The 26,235-nt window shown below is 37.4% G+C and overlaps 1 protein-coding gene across 1 annotated transcript in view; it reads left to right on the forward strand.

Moving 5' to 3' along the window:
* DNAH6 (dynein axonemal heavy chain 6) overlaps positions 1-26,235 on the forward strand; it is a 242,664-nt gene that overhangs the window by 83,999 nt on the left and 132,430 nt on the right. Inside the window, exons 16-26 of the mRNA XM_042981846.1 lie at positions 317-445; positions 4,575-4,688; positions 6,633-6,776; positions 13,203-13,415; positions 14,248-14,340; positions 15,786-15,905; positions 18,331-18,511; positions 20,599-20,695; positions 23,047-23,266; positions 24,696-24,860; positions 24,946-25,059. Of these exons, the coding sequence (XP_042837780.1) occupies positions 317-445; positions 4,575-4,688; positions 6,633-6,776; positions 13,203-13,415; positions 14,248-14,340; positions 15,786-15,905; positions 18,331-18,511; positions 20,599-20,695; positions 23,047-23,266; positions 24,696-24,860; positions 24,946-25,059 (1,590 nt within the window). The remainder of the gene's footprint in view (positions 1-316; positions 446-4,574; positions 4,689-6,632; positions 6,777-13,202; positions 13,416-14,247; positions 14,341-15,785; positions 15,906-18,330; positions 18,512-20,598; positions 20,696-23,046; positions 23,267-24,695; positions 24,861-24,945; positions 25,060-26,235) is intronic.

Raw genomic sequence — 26,235 nt, forward strand, 5'->3', positions numbered from 1 at the left:
CTTCTTTCCCCTATTGCGTGCATCTCTCCTTACCTGAAGTCTTGTTGAAGTGTAGGAAATGAAGTAGAAGAGGGAAAATATATTAGGTCCTATTGAAAACCAATGGTGTCCCCATAACACTTCTTTATACATTTTTATACTTTTCACGATGTACATATATTGTTTTTAAATGCAAGAAAAACAGCCACTTTAACATTTTCTAAAAATCAGAGTGAAAAGAATTAGAAAAAATATTTTTGGAAGTGTTTATGAATTCACTTAATGGTCCATATGAAAAAGTAGGAATGACTAATCAAAAATTATCTTAATTTTACAGGATCCACAGATCTTAGATGTTACTGCTGACCAAGACAAAATAAAGCTCATGTTGCACGATCTGCAGTTGGTTCTAGATGATCTTCAAAAACGTGCATTTCAATATAAATCCTATCAGAAGAATTTTAAGGTAAGAACAGCTCTACACATCTGTTTTTAAAACATATGCATAGAAATGGCATTCATGCACAAACACCCTCAGCAATGTAGTTCTAAACATTCAATGTTGGGATGCCTATGTGCTAGGCACTGTGCTGGAATGGTCTGAAGTGCAAATATGAAGTGTTCTCTGAATTTGAAGTGTTTAAAGATTAGTACACATGAGAGATAAAATATCTTTCTTAATATAAAATAATGATGAATTATAGATAAACTCTCAGACCAGGGACTACAGTTTCTAGGTTAAAATATGTATGTTCTGGGCGCCAGGTGGCTCAGTCAGTTAGGTATCAGAATTCAGCTCAGGTCATGATCACATGGTTCATGGGTTCGAGCCCCACATCAGGCTCTGTGCTGACAGCTCAGAGCCTGGAGCCTGCTTCGGATTCTGTGTGTGTGTGTGTGTGTGTGTGTGTGTGTGTGTGTCTCTCTCTGCCCCTCCCCTGTTCATGTTCTGTCTCTATCTCTCAAGATAAATAAACATTAAAAATTTTTTTTAAAATAACAATAAAAAAATAATATATGTAGGGGCACCTGGGTAGCTCAGTCAGTTGAGCATCTGACTTCGGCTCAGGTCATGATCTCACGGTCTGTGAGTTAGAGCCCCATGTTGGGCTCTGTGCTGTCAGACAGTTCAGAGCTGGAGCTTGCTTTGGATTCTGTGTGTCCCTCTCTCTCTGCCTCTCCCCCACTCACGCTCTGTCTCTATCAAAACATGAATAAACGTTAAACAAAATTTTTTTTAAATATATGTATGTAGATTTTTAATTGTGGTCAGTTAAAACCCTTCTAGTCTTTCTTAAGTAATAATCGAGCTTCTTTTACATTCCTGGGTGTGGATTCCATGAATATTGCCTGAATTGCCCTGGTTTGATGTGCCAGTTTAGTGAAACAAGAGACTTTGGCTAAGCCAGGGGATAGGATCCTAAAAAAAAGGGTAGGTTTCAAAGGCTAAATGATATGCCTCAAAAAATGAAGAGAAATGACTAAAAGCTATAAGTGCCAAAGAGACCAAAAAGAAGGGAATGGAAAAGAAAAGATTCCTAGGGTCAAAACCAGGGAACCACCAGCAGTGAGAGAGGTGTTGTTAGTCTCCCCAATAGTCTTGGAGGAATGACTGGACCTCACATGGGAATGTACCTATTTTCCAGAGCCCCAAATTGATGGCCAGCAAGTTTCTGAGGAGCTCTCCACTCCAGAGCCCAGGGCTTGGTGGAGGCAATCTGCAGAATAATGACTGTGGCACTAGACAATGTGACTGGTGCAGTACTTGAGATTTGTACATTGGAAAACTAGGATTCAAAATTGTTCCCAGGTTAAGTTAACTAATCTACAAGATAGGATAGTATACAGTAGGAACTGAGGTACCAAGGAAACACTGCTTGATAAAAAGTTATAACTAACAGGTGGGCACTTCTTGGCTCAGAAGGGATAGCATTGCTTGAGACAGAGCCTGAAATAAAAGTGTGTCCCCCACTTTCTACACTCTGTATCTATACTTGATTAATTCTTCTTTCATGATCAATTCAGGTCTCACCTTCTTTCTGCAGCTCTCAATCATTTGGGAGATAGGAGTGAAGACCTAACTGGCCTAAGAAATTATTTCTAATTCTTATTTAAGACAAGGCTAGATCCCTAATGTCAGGGTGATGTTGGATCCATAAAATGAGTTTGGAAGTATTCCCACCTCTTCAGTTTTCTTCGAAAAGTCTGAGAAACTAAAGTAGACATCCAGATGGCCAACAGGCACATGAAAAGATGCTCAACGTCGCTCCTCATCAGGGAAATACAAATTAAAACCACACTCAGATATCACCTCACGCCAGTCAGAGTGGCCAAAATGAAGAAATCAGGAGACTATAGATGCTGGAGAGGATGTGGAGAAATGGGAACCCTCTTGCACTGTTGGTGGGAATGCAAATTGGTGCAGCCACTCTGGAAAACAGTGTGGAGGTTCCTCAAAAAATTAAAAATAGACCTACCCTATGACCCAGCAGTAGCACTGCTAGGAATTTACCCAAGGGATACAGGAGTACTGATGCATAGGGGCACTTGTACCCTAATGTTTATAGCAGCACTCTCAACAATAGCCAAATTATGGAAAGAGCCTAAATGTCCATCAACTGATGAATGGATAAAGAAATTGTGGTTTATATACACAACGGAGTACTATGTGGCAATGAGAAAGAATGAAATTTGGCCCTTTGTAGCAACGTGGATGGAACTGGAGAGTGTGATGCTAAGTGAAATAAGCCATACAGAGAAAGACAGATACCATATGTTTTCACTCTTATGTGGATCCTGAGAAACTTAACAGAAACCCATGGGGGAGGAGAAGGAAAAAAAAAAAAAGAGGTTAGAGTGGGAGAGAGCCAAAGCATAAGAGACTCTTAAAAACTGAGAACAGACTGAGGGTTGATGGGGGGTGGGAGGGAGAGGTGGGTGGGTGATGGGTATTGAGGAGGGCACCTTTTGGGATGAGCACTGGGTGTTGGATGGAAACCAATTTGACAATAAATTTCATATATTGAAAAATAAAAAAGAAAAGTCTGAGAAAGACTGGCATTAATTCTTTAAATGTTTGGTAGGATTCACCAGTAAAGCCATCTGCTCCTGGAGCCATCTGCTTTTGGACTTTTCTGTGTTGGGAGGTGTTTGATTATTGGTTCAATCTCCTTATTTGTTTTTGGTCTATTTAGATTTTCTATTTTTTTCTGATTCAGTCTTGGTAGATTATATGTTTCTAGGAATTTGTCCATTTCTTTTAACTGAATTAGTTTGCTGCCATAAAATTGTTCATAGTAGTCTCTTATCATCCTTTGTATTTCTATGGTATCAGGTATGGTATTTCTTATGATTTTATTTGAGTATAATCTCTTTTTTTCTTAGTTTAGTTGGATGCTTGTCAATTTTGTTTATCTTTTTTGAAAAACCAATTCTTAATTTCTTTGATCTTTTCTATTTTTCTAGTCTCTATTTCATTTATTTCTACTCTGATCTTTATTTCCTTCCTTCTACTAATTTTGGGCTTAGTTTGTTCTTCTTTTTCAAGTTCCTTGTTGTGTAGAGTTGTTTAAGATCTTTCCATTTTTTTAAATATATACATGTATCACTATAAACTTACCTCTCAAAACTGCTTTTCCAGTATCCCAGAGGTTTAGACATCCTGTGTTTCCATTTTCATTTGTTTCAAGATTTTTTTTTTAATTTCTCTTTGATTTCCCCTTTGACCTACTGGTTGGTCAGGAGTATGTTGTTTATTTTCCAAATGCTTGTAAATTTGCCAGCGTTCCTCTTGTTGATTTCTAGTTTCAAACTATTGTGTTTGAGAAAGATACTTGGTATGATTCTAATCTTAAATTTGCTAAGACTTGTTTTGTGGCCTATCATATGCTCTGTCCTGGGGAATGTTCCATGTACACTTGAAAAGAATGTGTATTCTGTTGCTGTTGGATGGAATATTCAAAGCCTTAGCTTATCACAAGGCTCAGTTTCTGTGCAAACAACCCCCCTGGGGGTTTGCCCACTTCTAAGCCAAGTCAGTTTTAATACACTTCTCATGAAAACAGCTTCTTCAGATTTTCTTGCAGTCTTTCTCTTTATGGGGTTCATATACAGCCCACAGGGTCAGAAGGAAGTAAGAAACTAGGCTGTTCTTTCCATCTTAAAGCTCCCCAGCCCCTCCACCAGCTACTTCACAGATATCTCTGTCTTCTGTCATCTAGGTATACATGCCCCAAAGAAAATCAGTACCTCTGAAGACTCATTTGTTTTCCTAAAAAGGCCAGGCATATATGATCCAACTTGAAAAAGAATGCCCATGGTACTCATAATATTTATGTTTTTGCAGAATATTTAAGTTTTAAGGAAATATAAAGCATTATATTTTGTCACTCAACTGGAAATTTGAACATACATGGGGTGTGTGATTTGTTTTGTTTTTTTTTTCATTTGTTTCTATCTCTCTTTTTCTTTCCCCATTTAGGACCCACCCACATTCTGCTAAGTGTCACTATATCAAGAATTACTAATAGGAGGGTAACATAAGATCTTTATATCTGAAAACTAAATAGTGCATTTTGCTTATTATATTTTTAAAGATAGAAGTATCCAAGTTTGAAGCTTTGGAAGAAGTTAGTGCTGAGTTGAAGCTCAAACAATTGCTCTGGGATTCTTTATCTGAATGGGATCAACTCCAACAAGAATGGTTAAAGGTAAAACACACACACACACTACACACACACACACACACACACACACACACCAAAAAAACCCTCTCAATCCTGAAATCATTTTTTATTAATTAAATTTAAAATCCTAATAATATGAATTATGATTTTTAACAATCCAGAGTAGTCTTAATTAAGTAAAATATGCAATGTTATAATTTTATGAGAATCATTATCAGCTTTCCAGTGAAATGTGCAAAGGTCTTTCTGTCACTGTATACCACAGAGCAGAATGCATTCTTGTAAGGTAGGCTTCCTGAGTCCTCCATTTAAGAAGGCTAAATGAAGGAAGCATCAAAAGACCTCACTGCATGAAGCTTAACTGCTTTGTGGCTTCTGAATACAGTGTTGTCATGATACACTCCACCAAAGTGTTCTTGAGGATTGTAGAATTTTATTTGTGATCTACACACTTTAGATTTCTGTTAGTTTAGGTTTCTGTTCTTCTTTTGACAACAAAGGAAACCATTTTGTTCACTGTGATGGAATAGAATCAGAGTAATGAGTTCCGAGCTCAACAGTAAATTAATTAGGGGGCCAAGGACCAACAGCCACCATAGAATTTGGTTTCTAGGGTCTACCAAAAATTCAAATCTTGATAAGGGTCAGCCCTCTAGAAGGGAGAATAGATGACCATCTATTCTTTTACATGTGATATAGACATGTTAGAAATACCATCAACTTTACAAATATTGTTTTTACACTTGCTCATTCAGCCTACTTGTGCTAATACCTATAATTAGAAGTCACATGTCTGGGTTAAACACCAGTGACACAGAAAATGTTTGCCAGACAGTGTTCTAAGTGCTGGGTATACCAGTAGAGAATAAAAAGGACAGAGTCCAAACCTTCACAGAACTTATCTTTTGGTGAGGAAAACAGAAAACAAACAGATATATGCTACAATATCAAAGATTTTAAGTGCTCCTGTATAACTCCTTTATCACTTATCTCAGAGGTAGAAAATGTTCCTGAGGAGTAAAGAAAAAGCTTGAGAGTTTTCTCATTACCACCATACTTTGGAACAGAAACTTCAAAAATGGGATGATTTCATCAGAGGAAACACACAAAAAAAACCCATTAGGGGACAGAAAGGAAATATTGAACCTAGAAAGAAAAAAAGAAAAGGAAGGTTTATAAATACATATAACATACTAATTTCAAATGTATAATCGGTGTATATTGTGAAATGATCACTACAGTAAGTGTAGTTACCATCTATTGCCATATATAATTTTGGCAATTTTTTCCATATGATGAGAACTTTTAAGATCTCTTAGCAACTTTCAAATATGTAATATAGTATTGTTAACTATAGTCACCATGCTGCACATTAAATCTCCATGACTTATCTATTTTACAACTAGAAGTTTATATCTTCTTACTCCTTCACCCATTTCACCTACACCCACCTCTACCTCTGGCAACCACCAATCTGTTCTCTATATATGTTTCTTTTCATTTCATTTTGTTTTGTTTTAGATTGCACATGTATGTTAGATCATACAGTATTTGTCTCTCTGTTTATATAACTGAGAAATATATTTATAGATACGTGTATATATTGGGGTACATCTTTAAATCATATATATTAAAAGTGTACATAATCAAATAATAGAAGACTACTGGGTGAGAAATTTCTAGTTAGTAGCTAGTTGTCTTTTTACAAGAGTTAGCTCTCGGGAATAAATTACAGGGATTGTAATACTGCATTTGATGATGTGGGAGACAAGAACATGAAAGGAATAAATAAGCGAGGCCTGATACACTATTGGCAATCTTAATAAGTAAAACCATTTCCAAAAGTATAGAGTTAACTTGGATTAACAATTTACCTACTGGAAAATCTGAGTAAAGTAAAAAATTTTACTGTTTCAAGGTTGCCCTTATCATATGTCTTAACTTTTTTTTTTCTTCTACTTTTTATAGTCCAAATTTGATGGCCTGGATCCAGAAGTCCTAAATAGTCAAGTTTCTAAATATGCCAAATTTGTGACTCAATTGGAAAAAGGCTTGCCACCCAACAGTGTAGTTCCTCAGCTAAAATGTAAGGTGGAAAAAATGAAAGAAAAGGTAAGTTTGGTAGAAATTATTTCAAAAACTCCAGGTCAGTCCATCCATTACTACCTGATGCTAATGAGACCAAAGTCCGGAATTCTCCCCTGTTTAAATTAGCTTAGCAGAGAGAAAAGAAAGAACAGACCAATTCAATCTTTTCAGAGACAGACCGCATCCTTATCTTCAATTGGCCAAATCATGAATTGAATACCTTGGTTCAGGGGCATTCAGAGTAAGAGCTTCCCCCGCCCCCGCCTCCCCCCCCCATCCCCTGTGTTAGGGATCTTAGTGCAGGAATCGGCTGGAGGGGATGGCAAGATGCTGACCCACTCAGCCCTTAGACAGCCAGATGAAGCTAGTGCAGTCTTGTCCATTTGTACCACCGCGCCAAACACACATGCCATTTTCTAGACATGCCACGATGTGAGGGTTGAGAAGCCCAGCAGTGGGTTTGTGAAGCTGGCTCTTTGAAACCTAATGCTGCTAAACGAGTACTTGAAATGGGAAAGAACGGGAGTATGATTTTATCCTTTTAAGCAGTTTTAGATTTTTTTAAAAAAGATGAGAGAAAGGGCTGAAAGAAGACATGGGTAGGAAAAGTAAGCAAAACTTCAGGCACAACAAGAAGCAGTTTTTCCCCAAGAAGAGCGTTTTTGCAGTTTTTCCCTCTTTCACTTTACAGTATGTAGTAAAAACGCTTTTCCAAAGTTACTTACGTCAGCCTCTTTGTTCTCCATTGCCCTTAGTGTGGTTATATCGTACAATTGTAAACAAATCTATTTGTCACAGTCTTTGTTCCATTTTGCATTCCTTCAAAGGTCTAGTGGATTTTTTTTAACTTGTATATAATAAAAGTCACTTTTTGTGGTATATAGTTCTGTGGGTTTTTACAAGTGGGTAAAATCATGTATCCAACACAACAGGACTCTACAGAATCATTCCATTACCCCCCAATTTCCCATCTGATGTTCTTTGTCATCAGCCCCTCCATCCATCCCAGTCTTAGGCAACCACTGACCTGTTTTCTGTCCCTAAAGTTCTTCATTTTATAAATGGAATTTTAAAAGGAATAATACAATATACAGCCTTTTGGGTCTGTCAGTGTTCACTTAGAAAAATGCATTTAAAATGCATCTAGGTACTTATCTTCAGAATATATAACACACTCTTATAATTCAAAAATAAAAGGAGAAATAACCCTTTAAAATGGGCAAAGGATTTGAATAGACGGGTCCCTGAAGAAGATATATGAAAAGATGCTGAATATCATTAGCCATCAGGGAAATGCAAACCAAAGGTACAATGAGATACCAGTCCATACCCACTAGAATAGCTATCATCGAAAGGATAGATTATATAATAAGTGTTGGTGAGGATCTGGAGCAATTCGAACCCTTACATGTTGCTGGTGGAATTAGAAACTGGTACTGCTTCTTTGGAAAACAGTTTGGCAGTTTCTCAAAAGTAATTCCATTTCTAAGCATGTATCTAAGAGAATTGAAAACATATATTTACACAAACATGTGCACATGAATGTTCTTAGAGGCATTATTCATCATAGCTAAAAGTGAGAATAACGCAAATGTCTTCAACTAATGACTCAATCAACAAAATGTAATATATCCATACAATAGAATGTTATTCAGTAATAAAAAGGAATGAAGTACTGATACCTGCTACAGTATAGATGACCCTGAAAACATTATACTAAGTGAAAAAAGCCAGTCACAAAAAGACTACATAACATGTGGTGTCATAGATAGGAAATGTTCAGAATAGAGAAATCCATAGATAAGAGAAAGTAGATTCGTGGTTACCGGGCACTGTGGAGAAGCAGAAGTGGGTGGTGAGAGTTAATGGGTATGGGGTTTCCTTTTGGGGTGATAAGATAGTGATAGGTAGTTAATAGTGGTAGTTCTAAAATTAGATAGTGGTGATAGCTGTACAATCTCTGTGAATTAGAATATCTAAAAAAAGGATTCTTTCATGTTGTTACGTGAATCAACAGTTTATTTTTATTGCTGGGTAGTATTATTGCCATCGGTTTATCTATTCACCCATTGAAAGACATGTGGGTTATGACCAGTTTTAAAGCGATTATTAATAAGCTACTATACACAGTGATGTATAGCTTTTTGAGTGGACATGAGGTTTTGCTTCAGTGGGGTAGATAACTAGGAGTGAGATTACTAGGTGGCATGGTAAGTATGTGTATGTATATGTTTATAAGAAATTCCCCCAGTTGTATTTCAAAGGTAACGATTTGCCTTCCCACAAGCAGCGTGTGAGAATTCTAGCTGTTCCTCAGCCTCCCAGCACTTGTTCTCATTGGGGAGGGCTTTGTGTGGTGTGGCTTGGTTTTCATTTTAGTCACTCCGGTAAATGTATAGAATAGCTCACAGTGGTCACCCTGCATTTTGCTAGTGACTAATGATGTGGAGCATCTTTTTTTTAATGCTTCTCCTCTATCCTTTTATCTTCCTTGCTGAAATATGTGTTTGGCTCTTTGCCCAATTTTTAATTTAGTTGCTTGTTTTGTTATTACTGTGTTTTAAGAGCTCTTTACCTAATCTGGATCAAAGTCCTTCTTCAAATATGTAACTTGAAAATATTTTTTCCCACTCAGCAGCTTGTCTCTTTAGTCCCTTGCCAGTGACTTTCACTTGATCTTAGCCAAAAGGCCAAGAAGTGATGCCAGTGACTTTCAGAGCACAGACTGTGTTAACCCGAATAAAATTCAATTTATATGTTTTGCTTTTACGGATTATCTTTTTAGTACAGTACCTAAAAATGTTTTGCCAAACTTAAGGGTCACACAGATTTTCTCCTGTATTTTCCTCTAGAAGTTTTGTAGTTTTACACTTTTTTTTACATTAATGTTTATGATTTATTTTGAGTTATATTGCATAAAATATGACATACATGTCAAGGTTTACATTCTTTATATATCGATATCCATTTGATCCAGGACCATTATTTGAAAAGACCATCCTTTTCCATTGAACCATCCTTGCACCTTTGCGAAAAGTCAGCTGGCAATATTTTTTAGTCTGTTTCTGGGTTCCATTCTGTTTTGTTGTTCTGAGTCTATTCTTTCTCTGGTACTACACTGTCTTGATGACTATACTTAGTAAGTCTTGAAATCAGGTAGGCATAAGTCCTCCAAATTTGTTCTTTTTTTCGTAACTGTTTTGTCTATTCTAATTCCTTTACCTTTCCATATAAATCTTAGAATTAGGTTGTTGATATGTATAAAAAATTGTTGGCAAGTTTTGAAGGATTGTGTTGAATCTATAGATCAATTTGAAGAGAACTGACTTCTTAACCAGAGTGAATTTTCCAATCTATTACCAGCATATCTCTTCATTTAGTTGTCTTCTTTTATTTTTTTCATTGAAGTTTTGTAGTTTCAATACATAGATTCTGCATGTATTTTATTAGATTTATAACTAAGTATTAATGTTATCCTGAATAATATTGTTTTTAATTTCAAATTTCAGTTGTTCATTGCTGCTATATAGGAATACTATTGACCTTTGTATACTGATCTTATATCCTGTGAACTTACTAAATTCACTTTTTAATTTTAGGAGATTTTTGTACATTAAAATGAATTGGGAAGTGTGTCTTCCTCTTCTGTGTTCTGGAGGAGATGGTGTAGAATTAACATTATTTCTTCTTTAAATTTTTAGCACAATTCACCAGGGAAGCCATTGCAGCATTAAATATTCTTTATTGGGAGGATTTGAACTAGAAATTGAATTCCTTGATACATATTGAATTATTTGGGTTATCTTTTTTTTCTTGAGGGGTTTTATAGTGTATTTTTGTATATATAGACATAGAGTTGATCATGGTATTTCTTTATTATCCTTTAAAAGTATGTGGGATCAGAAGTGATGTCTTTTTCATTGTTGATGTTGGTCATTTGTATCTTCTATATAGATTTGTCTGTTCTCTGTCTGCTTATCTATCTGTCTGCCAACTAATCCGTCCATTCATTCAGTTGTTTATTTGTGTCAATATGAACTTGTGGATATATATTTTATTAGATTATAATAAATATAATAATATAATAAATATATAATGCAATACTACATTTTTATTGTTTGCTTAAATCATTACCACTTTGGCCATCAAGATTCTCTCAGTTGACTTCTGTGTCCCTTTGATGTACCCCATCATTTTCATTTTTTTTTGTACTTTTACCTTTACATGTACTGTAAGCATGATATATTGCTGCTAATTTATTTTATATCATCATCTTTCAGGACAATAAAAATAGGAAACAAAATGAAATTTATTTTGCCTCTATTCCATTTCCAGTGTTCTTCATTTCTTTGTATGGATCTAAGATTCTGATTCATAGCATATTCATTCTGCCTGAAGAACTTCCTTTAATATTTCTTATTGAGTAGGTATGCTAACAATGAATTCCCTAAATTTCCATTTTGAAAAAGTCTTTATCCTTTATTTTGAATGATAATTTAACTGGATATATAATTCTAAGTCAACAGGTTTTGTTTTTTCTTTCAGCAATTTAAAAGTATCCTTTCATTGCTTTCTTGCTTGCATGGTTTCTGACAAGAAATCTGCTCTAGTTCTTGTTCCCGTTCTTCTGTAGATAATATGTATTTTTTGGTTGGACTGCCTTCAAGATGATCTCGTTTTCTTAGTTTTTGTCAGTGTATAATGTGATATGCCCAGGTATGTGTTGTTGTCGTTGTTTACCGTTTGCATTTATCCTGCTTAGCATTCTCTGAGTTTCTTGGATCTGTGGTTTGGTGTCTGTCTTTAATTTTGGAAAAAAAAAAATGCGGCCATTATTTTTTCTTTGGGATTTCTATTGCATATTTTAGACCACTTGATTGCTGTCCTATAGCTCTTGGATGTTCTGTTCTGTTCTGTGGTTTTTGTTTTTGTTTTTGGTTGCTTGGGTTTCTTTTGTTTTCACTATTTTTTCTCATGTGCCAGTTTGGGGAATTTCTACTCACTTATCTTCCAGTTCACTGATTCCTTGGCTGTGTCAAGCTCAACAAAGGCATTCTTTGTCTCTCTTGCTGCCTTTTTCAATTCTAACATTTATTTAATTTGTAATTATAGCTTCACCCTTCCTATTGACATTTCCCATCTGATCTTGTATGTTGCCTACTTTTTCCATTAGAGCCATTAACATATTAATTACAGTTATTTTGAATTCTCTATTAATTTCAACATTGTGTGTATTCTATCTTTCTATTTCCTTTGTCTCTTAAATGTATGTTTATCTTCACTTTTTATACAGTTCTTACATTTTTTACTGAAAGGCAAACATCTTATATGGTACAGTAGATACTAGAGTAAATAATTTTTATGTCTTTCCTTCTACTTGGCTTTTTTGTATGGCATGCTATCTTAAATATAGTAAGGAGTTGGGCTGGATTTGAGGTTTGATGTTGCTATGGTTACCCTTAGTCTATTACAGCCTTCAAATTATTCTTTTGATAACTTGTGTTTATGGTTTGCCAAAGATTATTTTTTCAACTTTTGTTTCTCTGTGACCTTGGGTCCTCCCTTTTTATTGTCCCCACAGAAAATCTGTATTTTACAGCTAACCAGTCTGTATTGTACTGTTATTTTTATTCAATATTTGTTAGCCTGATGGGAGAGATGAGGAGGGGCATTCCCTCATGTGCTGATTAAGCCTCTATCTTAGCAAGGCACTAAGTCCCTTGTGCTTAGACTTCTGACCTTCACAGGTGTTTCTGCCCCTCCTCTAGCTGTAGTAATGAGCCTAGAATGTATTTCTTTCTATTCCCCATGAGTAGAGCTTTTATTTTTCCAGTTCTGGTTCTCCAGTTATATACAGAAATCTACAATGGGTTATTACCAGTGTTTAAAATGACAGTGTTTGTTGCTCACTTCCCTGACATTAAGTCTTTTGTTCCATAAAGAAACTAGGAGAAATGGGTTGGTTAGAGTTATAATAGTAGCTGTTATTTTCCTTCCCCAGCCAGTACCATCAGGTAGGCATTCTTAGGATTCTCCCCACTCTTCCCTGTGAACACCTCTATATTTGTAGCCCCCAGGGACTTCACACTCTCATGCTACCCTACTCTCACTCTTTAGCAATTTATTTGTAAAATTTAGCTGAATCTTCTTACTAGCTTAAATGACAACCCAAGGCATCTGTCTTTGGTAAGCAAATTCTCAGGTCCTGTTTTTTTGCTGTAGAGAAACCAGTCTCTCCCCAAATTTTGAGTTTGTTGGTTGCCCTGCAACCTTAATTTTTTGGTGGGCTCGATAGAAGTCATTAATTTTTCATTTGTCCAGATATTTCTTTTTGTAAGAGTGTAAGTAGTGTTCATTCCAATTCTCTACATTCCTGAATTAAAACCAGAAGCCTTGAGCTATGTTTTTAAGATAAAAAGCAAGGTGCCTTTGAGAGTGTTTGCTTTCCAGCTTCCAGTTATCATTGACTTGAGGAATCCAACTTTGAAGCCAAGACATTGGGCAGCTATTGAACAAACAGTTGACGCCACCCTAGTGGACCTTGACATTCCATTAACCTTGGAGAAGCTCTCTGAGTTGCATGTTTTCGATTTTGGCCAAGAAATCCAGGACATTTCTGGACAGGCTTCTGGAGAAGCTGCCTTAGAAATAATTCTTAAAAAGGTAAACCTGAAAAATATATATTCTCAAGATCAGGGAATATAAAGGTTTTCATATTTAGCATGAAGATCACCAACTTTTGATTCATCTAGATGGATTTTTCAACTCTGCAGCTTTCACCCTCTCATTATCAGCCATCTTTCTGTTCTTTCCCTACATTTATTATCATTATCATTATCATCAGCACTTTTATCAATATCCTCTTTCTACTTAGCTTCAAGCCCAATAGGAACTTGTTAACAACGAAGTTTGAAATTGGCATGCTTATTTAAAAAACCACATACCAAGGAAGATCTTTTATAGCAAAATACATTATCTTTCAAACTACTAAAAAAAAAAAAAAAAACCAAAACTGTGAAATGCTACAAAAGACATTGAAGAAACTTCCCTACTTAGGCTACTTACCTCCTTATCCTAAAAATACACACATACCTACAAATCACCTGTGTAAAAAAATATTTTCCTTATAGTTTTTTGATATTTCCCTTATATTAAAGCATAAAGTGGTAAGGATACACATTAAGGTATCACAAGTTATTCTTAGGTATTAATGTTTGTCAATAAAATTTAGCTTATCAGTATGCTTTAACCAAGAAGAAAATATTGAGTTTTAAAGGCAGTCAGGAGGAGAATGGGATAATTATGGATTTTTCACTTATTTATTTTTTTTATTAAATATAATTTATTGTTATATTGGTTTCCATACAACACCCAGTGCTCATCCCAACAGGTGCCCTCCTCAATGCCCATCTTCATTTATTTCATTCTACATACATTTATTGAGCGCTTAAACACAAATGAATTTAGGTATTCTAAGATTTGAATTATTTCTAAGGTGGAAGATTCTTGGAAAACAACTGAATTTGTCGTTCTCCCTCACCGTGACTCCAAAGATGTGTTTATCCTGGGTGGCACAGATGACATACAGGTGGGTAACTGAGTTATTGAAAACCTGTGGTAAAGATTTTTTAAGTCAGACCTACCCCTGAATCTTCTGTAGGAGGTTATGATGGAGAAATGAAATATGAGAGTTACTAAATAAGAAAAAATCTATTTGGAAAGGCAAAATATGAATATGAATAAATGACATGAATGCTTGTACATGAAGTATCTAGCAAAGCAATAAATATGGCATATATATATATATCATGTGTGTGTGTGTGTGTGTGTGTGTGTGTGTGTGTGTGTGAATTATGATCCTGCATTTAACTGTTGAGGAATTTAGAAAAGCCAGAGATAATTTATGGCTGAAGTGATCAGACAACCCTTCCTAGACCAGCCAAGACATGCTGGACTTGAAAGAGTAAATGGGATTTGACAGACATAGATGAGAATGAAGGGCATTTCAAACCATTTAAATGAGGCAAAAAAAAAAAAAAAAAAAACAGAACAAAACAAAACAAAACAAAACATGAACAAGCATTTCAAATTCATAGCACACTAGGAAACTAGGTTCACTTGAATTTTTTTGAGATGGGAAATAGATGACCATACTCTATGAATACCAAAAGAAAATAAATCTAATCCATGTTTTTGGAATATTCTTAATGACTTAAAATCCAAGGGCACCTTTGTTTAACCAAAGGATCTGTGTCTTATGGCCTAAATATAGAAAGCAAAGCCCTGGCCCATTAGGGTGTACCCAGGTCAGAACTAGGGATGCAATGGCTTTGCTGGGTGTAGGTTGGAAGAGTAAGGCCAGATGTCACTCTGGGCAGTGGATGGCAGAGCAGACCCAAGATGAAAATCAGGCAGGATGAGGCCAAGTGGTGCTAGGTGGTGGCACTTCTGTTCTCAAGAAATTCACAACTTAAATAGAGCAATTAAAAGCCTTTAGATTCACAGACACATTTTTTGAATGCACATGTCTTGTGAGGGTTGCTGTAGTGTAAGGTGGGGGAAGTAGGGGAAGAAGGTAGAGGGAACACTGTTCGTAGTCATTCTGAGCTAGTTTCCCTCTTCCTCAAGATAATTGAGAGAAAGTGATGTTTCATTGGTAGAGGAGACAGCTTATTTTGCAAGTTTTGAGTACTTTGAGAAATAAAAGCCTGCATGACCAAATGGTATAAAGAAGATACCAGATACCTAAAAGTAGGGGAAGTGAGGAAAAGAGTATTGAGCCAAACAGAAACATGTGCCATTAATAATTACAGAAACGGCTAAGATTTGGCAATCAAAAGTTTTCTTCTCGGTGACTTTTGAGAGAATATCATGGTAAAGTGGATAAGGAAGGGAAGTGGATGGGTAGGAAACAGTAGGTGGTACTAAGCTATTTATTCAAAAAGCTTCTAAGTAGACTCTTGGGATTAAATATCTGTATTATCATTGAGAGCACAAACACATGATGTTGCATGTTTTCGTCTTTCTTTAAAGGTCCTTCTTGATGACAGCACCATCAACATCGCAACCATTGCCTCATCACGTTACGTTGGTCCACTGAAAACTCGAGTGGATGACTGGCAGAAACAACTTGCTTTATTTAATCAAACACTGGTAAGTGAGGACAATTTCAATTCATGCACTCAGAAAATTGGAGAGCCACAGAACCTTAGAAGTCATTTCAATCATTTAAATATTATGTAGTTTAGATACAAGATTTAATTGTCAATATTTTTTATGTTCAGAATGTAAGGAAAATGCCAATATATTAAGCTCTTCTTTAGATGATTATGCCATCTCCTTGTATTAGTTATTTTTGCCATGAAACAGAATACCACAAACTTGATGGTATGAAACAGTGTACATTTATTAGCCCACAGTTTCTGTGGGTCAGGAGTTCAGATGTGGCTTAAACCGGGTCTCCTACTTAGGGTCTCAAAGGTTCAATCAAGATGTGGGCCAGGACTCAATTCACATCAGAAGTTCAGCTCAGGGAGGGTTCCCTTCCAAGCTCACTCAGGTTGTTAGCAGAAATCATTTCTTTGCAACTCTGGGACTAAGGGCTTCAGTTTCTTGCTGGCTGTTAGCTGGATTCATCCTGAGCTCCTACATGTTCCCCACGTTTTTTGTTTATTTGTAAGTCTATAGTTTCAGTGAAACAAAAACTGACAGTGTGGTGTGAAGTTTACATTTAAAGTTTTCACAGCAACCTACCACATGCCTGAAAAGACCTTACAATGGAGTTCTAGATGCCGGTCTAGATGGGGTCAAGTACTGATGGGTATCATGATTCAAGATAGCATTTTGGGTATTAGTTAAATCTTAAGATTAAAAAAATTGTGTGTGTATGTGCGTGTGGGTGTGTGTGTGTGTTTTAAAGTGACCACTGCCCCAGTCAAAAGACCCGGGCTTTTGAAATCATTCAGCTCTTAAAATGACTCAATAAGCATGTGTTGTCACATGTGAGAACACAGCATGACTGAATCCTGCCACCAATGGTTTCAGAATTCAAAGTTCAAAAAAACAGAGAGGCTCCAGGAGTTGTTCACTCTAAGAACATGAGCCCTTGTGTTTCCCTACTGTCATTCCCCATGTACCACCCTCTTCCCCTCCCTAAGTACTTCAGCTAGTGGCTTGGATGGACAAGCTGATACTTATAACCTAAATGATTGGAAAGAAAGGGTCTTCGTGTCAATTTGAAGACTTCGTACCTCTAAGACAGAGCAATCTGCCTATGCATATACTCCAATAAAAGATTTTTCCCTCCTCAACCAGTTTCCATCCCAAAATGGCAGGGGGCTTTGGTCACTTATTTACTGGCTTAGACCTTTTCTGGCAGCAGAATTAAGCTCAGGCAGGGAGCACCTTGGTTTATAAGCTGCAGGCATTCACAGCTTTTAAACAGCTTCTCACAGTGCTGCAGCAACTTCACATTTACTGGAAAAACATGCACTGTTGCTTGAAGTCTCCTTGGTACCCTTCCTTGTGGTACACCCTTCCCTTTTATTTGATTCTACTTCAGATTATCCCACAGTGAAACAAAGAACCCACTTATACTGATCTTTGTTCCCATCCAATCTCTCTCTTAGACTAAAGATTTTTAGCTTGATTTAATTATATTTAAGCTTCTATATATTCTAATATGAAAAGTTATCTGTGAAATAATACACTAAGTAGGAAACGATAATTTGTTCCAATTTTGATTCATAGAGATCTTTTTCAGGAATCCACCCTCTTGGATGAACACTTTACAATCTGACCCCTGTTTGGCCTCTACTGATGGCTGAGCCAAGCCAGAATTAACTGTGTAGAAAGTATGAGACCTGCGATAAATCAGGGAGTGGTTGTGACACTAGGCTTTAGGCATAACCCCCAAATCTGCAGTGAGAAGTGAGAAACTCTTTCACAGATGTTGAGCCTATGCATGCAATGGCAGGAGGCATAGGAGACCATGAGATCTACAGCCCCAACACTGCAGTTCTGGTTTCTTTTATTAACCATGCTTCTCCAAGGGGAGAAGCAATGGGTGATTTTCTTCTTCCTCCAGTCCTCTGGGTTTGCCACATGCTCTGTCACAAGCAGATTTTACTCTTGTGATTGAAGAAAATAAATCCTGTTTCTTTTTTAAAAAGGAAGAGAGGGAAGAATATAGAGAAAATTGAGGCAAAAATAAAAAACACCTTTTTTTGGAGAGCCTTGTCTATATTTGGAAATAGTCACTTAATAACACTTCCCAACCCTTCATATTTCTTTTAGCATCTTGCTTCCCCTGAGACTGTCTGCTCTGAGCATTTTAATCCTCTTTCTCTGGGTCCCTTCTGATTACCGTACAGTAGATTCCTTATAACTCTACTCAGTAGAAGAGGGGTAGAAATTAGGCTGCAGTGAGTCTTGGACCTTTTAAGGAGGTTCCATCTCAAAGAAACTGTGTGAAGCTCCCCCAGTGAAAGATATAGTGAGTCCCCATGTAATTATTTTTAACGTAACTGTGTTTTTAATTCAGGATTAAAAATTGATAATGCTCATATTTTTCTCCTAGGAAGAGTGGCTGAACTGTCAGCGAAACTGGCTCTACCTAGAAAGTATTTTTAATGCTCCAGATATTCAGAGGCAATTGCCTGCCGAGGCTAAGATGTTCCTTCAAGTGGATAAGTCATGGAAGGAAATCATGAGGAAGGTGAACCGGTTGCCTAATGCTCTTCGAGCCGCTACTCAACCAGGTATAAAACACAATTTCAAAAACACACAAAAAGACTTTACAGGCATCTAAACTGTTTAACGCCTATAACGTTCTAACAATATGTGGTACACTCAATCCTTGATTCTTGTCAGTATTAGTGACCAGGAATATTTGATACTCTTATTGAACGATGTGAATTGAACACTGTTGTTGTTTTTGTTGTCGTTGTTATCATTGTTATTATTACCTCTCAGCTTAGTTCATAGTTTTGGCACCCAAGAATCTGATTTTTTTTTTTGCTGCTTTTATAATTTGGGGATGCTGCCACAGAGTATCAATGATGCTTACATGTCACAATTTGACTACAAGACATATATTCACATTCCGTTGACCCATTCTGCTAAAGCTCTCATAGACGTATGACTGGAAAACTTTCCACATCTTATTTTTCATTAATTCATTAAAATATTTAAAAATTGGGGCACCTGGATAGCTCAGTCAGTTGAGTGTCCAGCTCTTGATTTCGGCTCATTTCTGATCCCAGGGTCGTGGGACCAAGTCCGCATCAGGCTCCATGCTGAGAATGGAGTCTGCTTCAGATTCCCTCTCTTCCTCTCCCCTCTGCCCCACTTGTGCTCTCTGCCTCTAAAGTATTTAAAAATATATATTTAAAAATATTACCATGAATTATAATTCTAAATCTCAAGATTGAAATGTTATTTAATAAGGTCTATTTTTAGGGATATGGAATCAAAGCATTAGTACGTGCACACACATGGTTATTGAACTTTATCAAAGCTTCAGCAAGCTTGCTTGTTGTTCTGCAAATGGCAGCATATGACCTTTCCTGGTGAATACCTCCAGACAGCTTCCCTGTCAAGCAGAGGCAGTCTGCTGGGCTATGCTCTTTGCCCAAAGACTCTTACATAAAACAGAAACAGAAAGGAAAAACTATATGGTGTGATAGAATTGAAAACTTTTAAACTTTGGGTCTCTAAAGATCACCCACACTCCTTGGCTTTTAGTCACCTTCTAGTCAGCAACTCTCTCCAACCTCTGCTTCTGTCTTCACCTCTCCTCTGTCTCTGACCCTTCTGCCTCCCTCCTATAAGGACCCCTGTCATTACATTGGGCCCACTAGATGATCCAAGATAATCTCCCTTCCCGTGATCACTGCTCACATCTACCAACTTCCTTTTTCCATATGGACTAATGTATTCTCAGGTTGTGGGGATTAGGACATGGCCGTAACTTTATTCTTCCTACCACATGCATATTCAAACCTTTTGCTGCAAAATAGTCAAGTGTTTGAAAATAGAGTGTTGCCCCAGTCTCTACTGGACTTGTTCTATAACAAGTTAAATTAAAATCAAAAAAATTAAATTAAAAAAATTAAAAATTAAAATTAAATTTAAAAATTTTTAAATTAAAAAAAATTTTTAAATTAAATTGAAAAAATACATGATTCCAAAATACCTCTGGTCCTAGGGATTTCAGATGAAAAAGTGTGGACCTATATTTGTCATTTCACATTATGATAAAGCTGTGAAGAAAAATTCAGCAGCATAAAGAGGGGGGCTAGAGAATAGCTGGGGGCTGCCGTGTGTGTGTGTGTGTGTGTGTGTGTGTGTGTGTGTGTGTGTGTGAGAGAGAGAGAGAGAGAGAGACATGGAAGACTTTTTTTGATAAAGTGGCTTTTAGGCAGAAAGCAGGAGGCATGAGGGAATGAGACACCTTTGTGACTACGGGAGAGTTATTAAAGGCAGAGAGAAGAACAAAGGCCAAGTCCCTAAGGTGAGCACGCACTCAGCAGGCACAATGGTTCGTGCACTCCTAGCCCCACCCCCAAGTGGGGGGGGTGCGCCAGCTAAAAGAATGTTTCAGGTTGAATACTTGTTCGTCTGTGGTAAATATTAAGACTAGTATGAAATAATGTTATTAAAAGTAATAGTTAACATTCTTAGCCAACCCCCCAAATTTAATTTTTTTTACCATTTTTATCAAATAAAACCAAAGCTTTAAAGAATGTTAATATCATATTTTACTTCCAATTAAAACTATATTTTCTATTTTTTTAACACAGTTTTACCAGTACCTTTTTCCTTCCCCTCTCCCCCTAATAAACAGGACTTCTGGAGACTTTTCAAAATAATAATGCATTACTTGACCAAATTCAAAAGTGTCTAGAGGCATATTTAGAATCAAAAAGAGTTATCTTTCCAAGGTAAGTTTATAAAGCAACTTATGATAGTTTTAGTAGTGAAGACTATTCATAAATTTAAAAGGACATACTTAAAAACAAATCATAACATCAAAACCAGGTGATGTTCCCATAACATCAGAGAACCAGAGCAAGAAACAAGAAAGATGTGTGATAATGGTGATCCAGCTGGCATGTTGATTGGGGAGCATAAATCTTGAGGATACAGTTTTTGGTAAAGGAGGTAAAGGTGCTGGAGGGATTCTTGGTCTCAGCATTGTTCCATTGTTGGGTGTGCATGTATGTGCCTGCCTGTGTGTGCATGTCCACAGATGTGCACGCAAAAAGTCAGAGAACCCTGTGTTGCCTGAGCAGGTTTCTTTGGATTAATCAGTGCCCTAAGAGTGTCAGTGGAAAAGCTTTCCAAGAGGTCATTTCACAAACTCCAAATTAAATTGTTTACTCATCTCTTTATTACAAAAGCATACCAAATGTTAAAGTGCTAAAGATACAAAGAAGAAAATGCTGGATCCCTGCCCCAATGGGGCTCATGGTCAACAGGTGAATAGTCATATAAATAAACTATTATAATATACCTATATAACACCAGAATAAACTACTTGATGGTAGCCAACTTCAGTTATTAGGGCACACTGTACTGTAACACAGAGGACATTGACAAAATGGTTTATCTTTCATGATATTTTCCTGTTAGTTGTTAAGGAAATGGCCATTTAAGGTCTGTCCTAGGACAAGTACTATGGCAGCCAAGGCTAGGTGCTTCTCTGGGTTACTTGGTTGAGAGGGTTTGTTGTTGGGTACCAGGACAGAGTATGTGTGTATGTGAGAAATCCAAGATCCAGAAGATCAGTGGTTCCCAACTTGAATCTCCCAAAGCCAGAGGAAGTCCATACACTACATTTGATATCTAAAAAAAACAAACAAAAACCACAGAAACAAATTTACCTGTGATAATATTGAACACCAAAAAGCATCAGGTTTTATTTGTTCTTTTGCTTAGAACTGCATGAACTAGGTCTGCAACATGTATATTATGTCAGAAGGCTCTATGTGGTGTTGATTTTACCCTGTGGGCCTTAATAAAGACTTACTATGAGCTGCATCCTAAGTTAGGTCCTAGGGACACAAGATGAATACAATACTGTTCCTGATCTCACATGGCTCATGGCCCAATGTTTATAGTTATCATTAGTTGAAAAAAAAGGCATGGGCACAAATTAATTATTACTATATGGTAAAGAAGGAGAACTGATAAAAGCCCAATCAAAAGCATCTTTATTTCAAACTAATAACTGCCTTTGCATTCCCTGCTGGTGGCTAGTTTCTTCCTGCCCCTGGACAAAGTCTTAAGCAGACCTCATGAATTTTCTAGTCATTCTCAGATAATAATGCAACCAAGCAAACAAAACCTCTTGTTACAAATAAATGATCTTTAATAATAAAACTGTACTTCTTTTAAAGTGAAAGCTTCCCCATTCCCTACCCAAAACTGTGGCAGTTCTGAAGGCTTTAGTGATGGTGAGAATATGTGGTGATCAACCCTCCCACTCCCTCTTAGATTTCTGAAGTCTCCAGGTTTGGGACACAGAGGAGAAGAGAGTCAAAGCAGCAGAGAATTCTGAGTGGGCTGGTGAATATCTGGTCCCCTCTTTCCCACATGGGGCCTTCCATGGGCTCTTTTCCATTCCCTCCAATCCCAAGGGATCTCTTATAGGCAGCCTCCTCCACTCCAGAAGTAAAATGTCTTCTCTGGCCAGGCCCTCATTCCTCTCCCTCATCCCTGGGTGTCCAAGTATGCCCCTTCTCCTCCTACAGTCTATTCGTGCCTCTAAATGGTCCTGGTGGGCAAGATTTAAGAAAATCTCATGCAGAATCACACTGGCATGGCCCACATGTGGATGTTCACAGAACTAAATAAAACTTCTATAACCACACATCCATTTGCCCATCCATCCATCCATCCATCCATCCATCCATTCATCCAACACATTAGGTATTGAAAGCAGGTAGGTGTAAGGCACTAGGCTATATTCTAGGGAAAATGAATAATATATTTTCACTGTAGAACAAATCAGTGTCATAGCAAGAACTAACATTTTTTTACAATTTCATGAAAAATATCTATCTTGTATGTATCAGGCACTGATTCTAGATGTCTGAGATGCATCCACACTAGTCTTCATAACAATTGTATTTAGAGACATGTGGTCTCCCAGAAACCCAGGACCAGTAGGTTTGAGGTTCAGGAAATCAGTAACTGGAGAAGAGATATGGCTAGGGGATTTATCTTTCATGTGTATGTAAGGCTTTCCTTTGACTTCCAAGTTATATTTTAAGTATTTTCTTTAATCCAGATTTTACTTCTTGTCGAACGATGAACTTCTGGAGATTCTGGCCCAGACACGAAATCCCCAAGCTGTGCAGCCACACTTAAGGAAATGCTTTGACGCCATTTCAAAGCTCGAATTTGCTCTCATGCCTCCTACTGAAGGAAAAATTCCTGGTATGGAAGGAGAGCCAGAAAAGATTTACACTAATGATATTTTAGCAATGCTATCACCAGAAGGAGAACGGGTGAGGTGCTTTTGTTTATAATTCTTTATAGGGAAACTTTGTTACCCTTCTGGGATTGGGGGTAAAAGTTTACTCTTCAGTCCCTCTAAGCATTCATCAAGTGCCACTGTGTACTTGTACTGTGCAGGCTTAGCAGTTTCAAAGATAACCAACATGAAATTCTTGCCCGCAAAGAGCTCTAGCGGAGACAGCGTCAAACAAATGATTGAAAAGCACCACAGTAAGTGCAGTAACAGAGGCATGTGCTTTGTTTTTGGGAACAGAGTGGAGATGACTGGAGCCCTGTCTTACTCACCTCTCCAGAAGAGGCAGGAGAGTGTACTGGTTAAGAGTACCTGTTCTACTGCCAGGCCACCTGGACTCAAGTCCTATGCTTTAACCTCACCTATAAACCGAGGAATAGCAATAGTGCCTGATTAATGAGATGCTGAGGATTTTTAGTAGTATTATATGTAAATTACTTAGAACTGTACCCAGTGGGTGCTATGAAAGTGTTAGTTGTCATTTCTCTAGGACACCACACAGTGCCTGGCATACAGTAAACACTGAGCAAGTGAATGCATTAACAAACTGTGGAGAAACACATGACTTCACAGAGAAGAATAAATCTCTTTCTCTCCCTCTCTACCTCTCCCTCTCCTTCCTTCCCTCTCTCTTTCTCTCTCTCTCTCTCTCTCTCTCTCTCTCTCTCTCTCTCTGACACACACACACACACACACACACACACACACACAGAGGCAGCCAAGGAAGATGGAGAGGAGACATGGGAGGGAGGGCATTCTGTACAGGGGAAATGTGCAGTGAAATGCCAAGGTTATCAGTCCAGTTAGAGCAAGAGATGTATCTGTGGGAGTGGCAAGAGCCTATAAACATTTTACTTGTCCTGATTTGACCCTCTTACAACAGAATTTGCTCATCACTAGTGCAGAAGAGGAGAAAGGGGAGGACCAAGGCTAAGATCTAGGGAAAACATGAAATTTAAAGGGAAGGTAGAAGAAGAACCAAGAGACCCAGATAAGCAGGGCAATCAGGTCGTTGGAAGTCCAAGAAATAAATATGAGAAGGACTGAAAAGTATCAATTGGACTTGAAAGTTGAAAGAACATTTGTAACTTTAATCACCTTAACAGGTTTAGAGGAATAGTTGGGGCCAAAAATCAAATGGCAGTAAGTAGGAAAAGAAAGTGGAGGAATCCATATAGTCACGTATACTCCTTTTTCCCAAGGATTTGGTTCCAAAGGGAAGCAGGTAAAAAAAAAAAAAAAAAAAGGAGGTGGGTAAAGAGAGATGTAGAGTGGGATATCAATATAAGGTTCTAGTATTTGCAGTCAGGCTTCGGTGTTTCTGGGGTCTGATATAGAAGTACAGAGGCTGTATAGCTGACAAGTCCCATACTGAACATGTTATCATTGCTCTGATTGTCTTCTAGGTTAGCTTGGGAAAAGGCCTCAAAGCCCGAGGCAACGTGGAGGATTGGCTTGGTAAAGTGGAAGAAGCCATGTTCACATCTCTGCGTCGCCTTTGCAAAGCCGCCATCGCTGACTACCAGGGGAAACCAAGGACAGACTGGGTGATTGCTGGCCACCCTTCTCAAGTAACTTACACCCCTTAAATTTTCCATCTCTGAATCCATTTTTGATGACATGCAACACACATTTAAGAAAGATGTTTCCATGTAGGTGATTCTGACCATTTCTCAAATCATGTGGTGCCGTGATTTGACTGAGTGCTTGGAAAGAGAAGGTGGTAATCATATAGAGGCCCTGGAAGCTTTTGAAGAAGTAAACTTTGAGGTAGGATTTTTTTAACAGGGTGACATTGAACATATTGCTGTGCAGGATGGTCTCAGTCGTTTTGTTTTTGTTTTTTTGTTTTTACATGGTTACTGCAAATTCACATATTTCAGAAATTTTAATGCTCTGACATGACTTACAGAGCTTTGGGGGTTCTTACTAAAACCATTTATGTTCAGGTTTTCTTAAGGATACTATCTTAATATTTGTGTAGTATTTATACGAATACTTATAAAATTGGATGAAAGAATTTAAGAGGAAAATCTCAGAATTATGATGGTTTGCAAGATTTAAGGAGACTTTGTGTTTACTAGGCCTTGGATAACTCTCACAGAAGCTTTTATTCAATCCAGGAAAACTCCAGGATTTGTGATATTTCTATTCTTAGGCTCAAGATGTGCTTTTCTACTATTCTAGAGAATCCTTAGGCAGCCATCAATAAAACAATAAATAACTGAATCCAAATACCATTCTACAAGAATTTTTAAGCTATAGTTTGGAAATGCCATTTTACAGCTATGCCTAATCTTTAATTCCAAATTTAGTTCTACTTCCAAACAAGGTGGCTTTTTTTTTAATTACCTTTGAAACAGAAAAGGGAAGAAACAACTTTCTTGAGATGAGAGAACACTATCTCTTGAGGACCTCATAGAATGTCATGCCACACAGCCCCAGAGAAGAGAAAAGACTCTGTATGGAAAGTTCCCTTGACCTCTGTGTAGAGATGGTCCCTGATCAAGGTCAGCATGTGAGAAAATTCATCAGAGCAGTACAAGGCCTTCAGAGGCACTACTCTCCTTAGAAAAGATTGAACCATTTATGTGAGAATTAGGAGCACAGTCTGTACAAAGATGCTCTCATTTAATCAATCATTGGCTTATTTAAAATACTCAGATTTTCTTGGGGCACCTGTGTGGCTCAGTTGGTTAAGCGTCCAACTTTGGCTCAGGTCATGATCTCATGGTTTGTGAGTTTGAGCCCTGCAACGGGCTCTGTGCTGACACCTCAGAGCCTAGAGCCTGCTTCCAATTCTGTGTCTTCCTCTTGTTCTGCCCTTCCCTGGCTCACACTCTCTCTCTTTTTCTCTCTCAAAAATAAATAAACAGTAAAAAACATTTTAAATGCTCAGGTTTTCTGCTTACAAAGGAAAAATTACCCCTGAAAATGAGGAGTACT

The sequence above is a fragment of the Panthera tigris genome, chromosome A3 (genome assembly GCF_018350195.1).
Source record: "Panthera tigris isolate Pti1 chromosome A3, P.tigris_Pti1_mat1.1, whole genome shotgun sequence".
NCBI lineage: Eukaryota > Metazoa > Chordata > Mammalia > Carnivora > Felidae > Panthera > Panthera tigris.